The following is a 6,211-nucleotide window of genomic DNA, read 5'->3' on the forward strand; positions in this document are numbered from 1 at the left end:
AGTATTTGATTATGCTACCAAGCCGCAACATCACTTTTAGAAATTCTTAGGCGTTAGCCTGTTTTTATATTGTTATTCTGTTTTCTGTTAAGCAAAATCGTTGTTATTACATTCACATATGAGTTGTAGATTCACATATGTTTTTATATTGTTATTCTGTTTTCTGTTAAGCAAATATAGTATGCAAAGTTTTCCCGTGGGATTGTGTAATTATAACACTTCTAAATACATTCATTAAATCTGATTGATAATGGGATGAAATCTGATATTCAATACTTAATCTAATAAGTATTATCCAATTAAAGTGTCATAAAATGTGAGATAATTATCTTATTAGTTATTTAAGCTAAAAAAGGAAAGTCCACAAAACACGGGATACTTGAAATGTAAACCGAAAATATGAATACATTATTTTATACAAAACAGATTATTCTCCGAAGTAACTTACAACTCCTTTTTAAGGTTTCTCCACCAGGGAGATAAAAACTAGAGGAAGAAGAATATATCCCAATACATGTTATATACTCAAAACAGCTTATAACCGCAAGCTTTGTTAGCTTTGGAAAAAATAAGCTCATTTTGTGTACATTCTTTACAGACACTAAAAATTATGTACCAAAAAATTTAAAAGCACAGTTCATTTGATTGCCAAAACTACGTATATGGTTTCAATCAACTAATATCTGATAATATCACTCATCCACTGAAAGTGTTCCCCGTAGCAGAGTGGGAAGAATCTCCAGCAAAATCCATCATCATCATAAGCTGCTGAAAATCAGCTTCTCCAATTCTATCCCAAAACTCACTCTCCTTATTCCCAAACGTTTCCTTATCCTTTCCCTTATTCAAATTCTCATCCTTTACTACTACTTCATCTTCTGCAGCCATTACATTCTCACTTTCTTTCTCTCCCTGTGCTTTTAGCGAATCATCAATCAATGGAAAATTGAGCTTTGCTCGCGGCCCTCGAAACTCAATGGCGGCTTTGTCATAAGCCCTGGCAGCATCCTCAGCCGTGTTAAATGTTCCGAGCCACACACGCGCTGCGCGTCTCGGATCACGAATCTCTGCAGCCCATTTCCCCCATGGCCTCTGCCTCACTCCCCTGTACTTCTTCTTGATGCACTTCTGCTTCTTCTTCTCTTCGGGGAAGAAGTTGCAGCCTAAGCACCCGGCAATGTTGCATTCACTGCATGTTCCCAAGTTCACTGTCGGAACTATCCTTTGATCAAAGATGGTTCCTCCGGTGGATTGTGATGTATGGTGTGAGAAGAATTGAGGGATAGAATTTGAAGTGGTGGGAAGGGAAGTAGAACTGGAACCAGTGACAACGTTGGTGAGGGCGGCGACGATGACGGAAAGTTCTTGTTCGGAGGTGAGACGGGTTGAAGAGTAAGACATGTTTGTTGGTGTTGTTAGCAGGTGATGTTGTTGTTGTTGTGTGTTTGACTTTGAATTTGGAAATGAAGCAAGAGGGGCGAAGGGTTTATATACGGTTTGGAAATGATGTGGCAAGGAAGTGACAGCTGTGTACACCGTTCACACACGGATAAGTTTTCATTTGGAAAAGGACAAATTCATCTTTTCTCACGTGGGTTATTTAACGGAGACAGGACATGGAGGGGTTTATGGTGCTGGTGCTCTAGGTAAAGAAATATATATCACGTGTGGAATGTGGAATCATTAGTAAGTTTTATCTTTTGTGTGTTAAATTTGTAAATTGATATATAATTACAACCTATATGTAAATAACAATCAATAAACCTCAAGGTCAATTATTAAAAATGTGAAGTTATATTTATCTATACCATGTTTAATCATGATCATAGAAAGTTATTTCAAGAGTTTGAAACAAAAAAATAATTTAAGATATTTATAGAAATAAGAAGGGTCAACCACTAAGACAATAATAAATATAATTTATTTATAAGTTTTCCTATTTTACAACTTATTTTAGATTGTGCTTCATTCTTTTTTTCGTAACAATTATTTAATATAAGATGTTTAAAACGATCTTATTCGTTAACAGTTCTATATCAATAATAAAATATATAAAAATCAATTTTTATAAGGTTACCTCATAATATTTTTATTAACAAATTATCCTAATATTTTTTAATTAAATTTATGTAAAATATATTAGCATATATGATTAATGTTAATCTTGGATTGAGTTTGTGGATTTTAGCTTTGACCGATTAAAAGAGCAGGTAGTGGAATACGTGGTCAAAGCTTTGTCAAGACCGCAGTTCATGTCAATGGTGAGTTGTAAGTAACAAATAGAGAAGTGGCTAAACGTCGATGACTTTCTTTCCTGCCCGGTTCGTCCTCCTATGAATGCCCAATGTGGACACTCGGGCTGGCCGGTAAGTATTTAAGAAAGGCCACTTTGGTTTGGAAGTGGATCCTCTCCAGTACTTGAGAGTCCAGTGCTGGATAGGATGATGACATGTGGCCAATTTTTTTTTTAACGACTACAATTACATGTTATTTTTTATTATAAATAAAGAAAAACTATTTAAAAAAATTTCAACCTCATATTTCAGTACTGGTTTCTCCAGTACTGGAGAGGAGTTGAACTCCTTCTAGTAATGTTGTGGAAGTTGATTCTTAAAAGGTTTTTTTTGTTGTTGTTTAATGAAGGATATCTCATCATCTATAAATAAACAAATAATATATTTTAAGTATATAGTTGTTATTTCTAACAAATGTCACTCACATGAGTTAAATATTTGATCTCTTGTGAATAGATTCTTAATAGGTTTTATAATGAATTTCTTATTTTCTCTTCTTTGTTATGTTAAATGCATGTTTTTCATTATTTATTCAATCTGTTTGCTCTTACATGTACGTGTGATTGTGTGAGTTTAATAAAAAAATTGTTTGATGAATTAATATTAGGAATGACAATGAAAATTGAATATGTGCCTATCCATTTGATCCTAACCCAAAGTTAACAGAGAAAATATGATGTGACTAGGATCGGGTTCAGGTTGTACTCGAATTCAATTTTCGAATTTGGTATACTTGATATCCTACTCTAAACCCGCCCTGAACCCGATTACTATGTGTAAAATCATAAAATTATACATAAATACATATATAAAACCTATATATATATATATATATAAATTTAACATATTTATAGAACCTATATATATATATACATGTTTCAGGTGGATTTCTGTCGAGTTCAGATTATCCTACTTAATTTGAGTTTGAGTTTTGGATTTTGGATTTTGGATTCGAGGTTGAGTAAACACAAACTCAATTCATCTCGCCATGTTGTCATTCCTAATTAATAGATTAAAGAAACTATTTGTGTAAAATTAGTACTATATTGTTATGAGAACTGATTCATCAATTTAACGGTTAAATCAATCTATATGATCTAATTTTAATAACACTAGCCATCACCATACATTTTTTGGTATAGTATTTTCCATTTAAACTTGACTTGATTATTTTTACTTCCTTACACTCATATTTTATAAAATTACCCTTTATCTTGTTTATTTTTTCACATGTCAATTAACGAGGGCATTTTAGTAATAAAATTATAATTTATAAAAAGTACTCTCTGGCTCTCTGCATTAAATTACCAAAAAATAAAGTAATTTGATACATTATTTGGTTAATGCAAAAATAATATGTATCTCTTATAGATGTGTGAAATAACTAATATTCAAATAACATGTTTCAACCAATAAAATATTGGTTTATAAGTATAAGATCGCATTGGAAATAAAAAAAATAACATCTCTCAATCAAAATCTGAAATTTCACTTTACAGCAAAAACTTGTTACCATCATGGACTACTAATCACTCAAAATGCAACAACTTATGTTGTGATCTATGAATAATTGATGTCACACCGACTTCGAATCTTGTTTCATGTGTTATTTTTTTAATACAATACCTAGTGGACATTTTTAATAATTTTACCCGAATTAAGAATGAAGATTAATAGTATTATTGTTAGGATTTAATATGTATATACTGACAGTGTGAATGTATTTTACATTGTCAGTAAATCATCCACCATTGATTTGTTAATCATCATTAACTCTCAAACAAAAGTAATACAAATCAATGGTGGATGATGTGCTGACAGTGTAAAAAAATTTACACTTTCAGTACACAGATTTTAAACTCTTATTATTATAATAAACATGTATTTTTTTCAAAATTATCATTCTTGTTCTCTTTACACTCAAAATAATTCGGACAGTACTAACTAGTCCGGTGCCCATTGAGCTAACTGTATAAAAATGAGAAATTAGTATGGACAATTCAATTTATTTTTGGCCTTCCATCTCTACCAAGAATTCTGCATTTATTTCCACTTATGAATTTCAACGCTAACTGATGGACCGGTCATGGCAATAGAAAAAGGCTGTTTGTGGAGTTGTATTGCAAAATGATAGTGTGACAATTCTTTTTGCTTGAAACCTTTGAACTTGTACCATCATTCAAGATAAAGTTTCCACCAGAGTCAGCTTGAGCTTGATTGATAATACTACGAGGCAAGAAACTTAATGAGCTGAGCTTAAACCCTTATGAGTGTGTTTTCCGAAAGAAATATTTCCTCAAAAAAATAAATAAAAACTTAGTCTTAGAAGCCTTGAGTGGAATCTCCATCAAAATCCATCATTGTCATAAGCTGCTGAAAATCAGGTTCTCCAATCCCATCCCAAAATTCACTTTCTTTATTCCTAAACATTGTTTCCACTTCCATTACCTTATTCATATTCACATCCTTTGTCACTTCCTCTACTTTTTGCATTGTCATTGTCTCATCTATCCATGGAAAGTTGAGTTTCGCTCGTGCCCGCGAAACTCAATGGCAGCTTTATCATAAGCCCTGGCTGCTTCCTCAGCTGTTTTGAATGTCCCAAGCCACACGCGTGTGGCGCGTCTAGGGTCTCGAATCTCAGCTGCCCATTTTCCCCATGGCCTCTGTCTCACTCCCCTATACTTCTTCTGATTTTTCTCTTCTTTGAAGTAGTTGCAGCCTAAGCTCCCAGCAATGTTGCATTCGCGGCAAGTTTCAATATTTGGTGTTGGAACTATTGGATTGTCAAAGGTGGTTCCTGCGGTAGCTGATGTTGGAGATGATAACAATTGAGTTATGAAATTGGAGGTGGTAGCAACAGATGTAGAGGTGGTGGAACCGGTAATAACGTTGGTGAGGGCGGCGACGATGACGGAGAGTTCTTGTTCGGAGGTGAGGCGGGGTGAAGAATAAGACATGTTTTGTTTGAAGGAGGTGTTGGTGCTTAAAGAGTCAAAGTTTTAAGGTTGTTGTGTTTGAATTTGGAACTGAAAGTGAGAGGGCGGAGATTGGGAAACAAATATATGTTGTACGAAATCCTGCCCAAATCTTGACTCAAATCTCATCCTAAACTTTATTTTAGATCAATCTTATTATAGTATATTAATTAAAAAAATTAAATATTCATAATTTTATCAATTTTATTTCATTACAATATGCTAAGGACGTGGTCGAGGACATGGTTGACCATGAGAAGATCGGAAAGGTTTATATAAGGTTTGGAGGTGACGTGGCATGGAAAGTGTCAGTTGTGTACGCAAATCACACACGGATTCACTTTTCACATGGAAGAAAAGGACATTATCTTCACGTGGGATATTAAGTAATGGATATCGCAAAACAGAGAAAACAGTGACGTCAGAGAGCTTTGGTGGCAGTCTGGTAGATGGTCTCGAGAAAGAGATGAATGCACGTGCTAATAATGTTACGACTCTTGGTATTCTATGGATAATAACTCATAAACCAATATCCGAAATTATTTTCAGGTGAGGTAGTATCTCTCTACTTTTATAATACTAATAATGAAAGGAAAAATGCCGAAATTATTTTGAGACAAATGTATTGAACTTGTCCCGAAGTTTGTTAAATCAGTTTTTAATTTTCTTTTACTTGTCAAATTCTGATGGTGATATAGAGATGGTCAAGACAAAATGGAAAGAGATCTTCATCTTAATTAGAAAATAAATCAAACCATCTACTATGACATATTATCTAATTTATTTATTTTTCTTAAATAAGTCAAATTCAAACTTTTTAAAAAAACATATGTAGATAGATATAAGATGTTTTAGATCATCTAAAAGGTTTAAACATAATAAGTTAGACAATTTAATTATATTATAAAATAATATTTATATTACACTATTTTAATATGA

At 33.0% G+C, this 6,211-nt stretch overlaps 2 protein-coding genes across 2 annotated transcripts; both read right to left on the reverse strand.

The window, feature by feature from the left end:
* On the reverse strand, nt 376-1,539 carry LOC109350419 (ethylene-responsive transcription factor ERF109-like; the record flags this gene model as incomplete). The annotated part of the gene is made up of 1 exon (XM_019591656.1): nt 376-1,539. A coding segment is annotated over one exon (843 nt), but the record flags the coding sequence as incomplete, so codon positions are not given.
* LOC109349437 (ethylene-responsive transcription factor ERF109-like) lies at nt 4,200-5,314 on the reverse strand. The gene is given in 2 exon segments (XM_019590237.1): nt 4,200-4,831; nt 4,834-5,314. Coding segments are annotated over 2 exon segments (636 nt in total). The 5' UTR covers nt 5,255-5,314; the 3' UTR covers nt 4,200-4,616.

Source organism: Lupinus angustifolius, chromosome LG06 (genome assembly GCF_001865875.1).
Source record: "Lupinus angustifolius cultivar Tanjil chromosome LG06, LupAngTanjil_v1.0, whole genome shotgun sequence".
In the NCBI taxonomy this organism is placed as follows: Eukaryota; Viridiplantae; Streptophyta; class Magnoliopsida; order Fabales; family Fabaceae; genus Lupinus; species Lupinus angustifolius.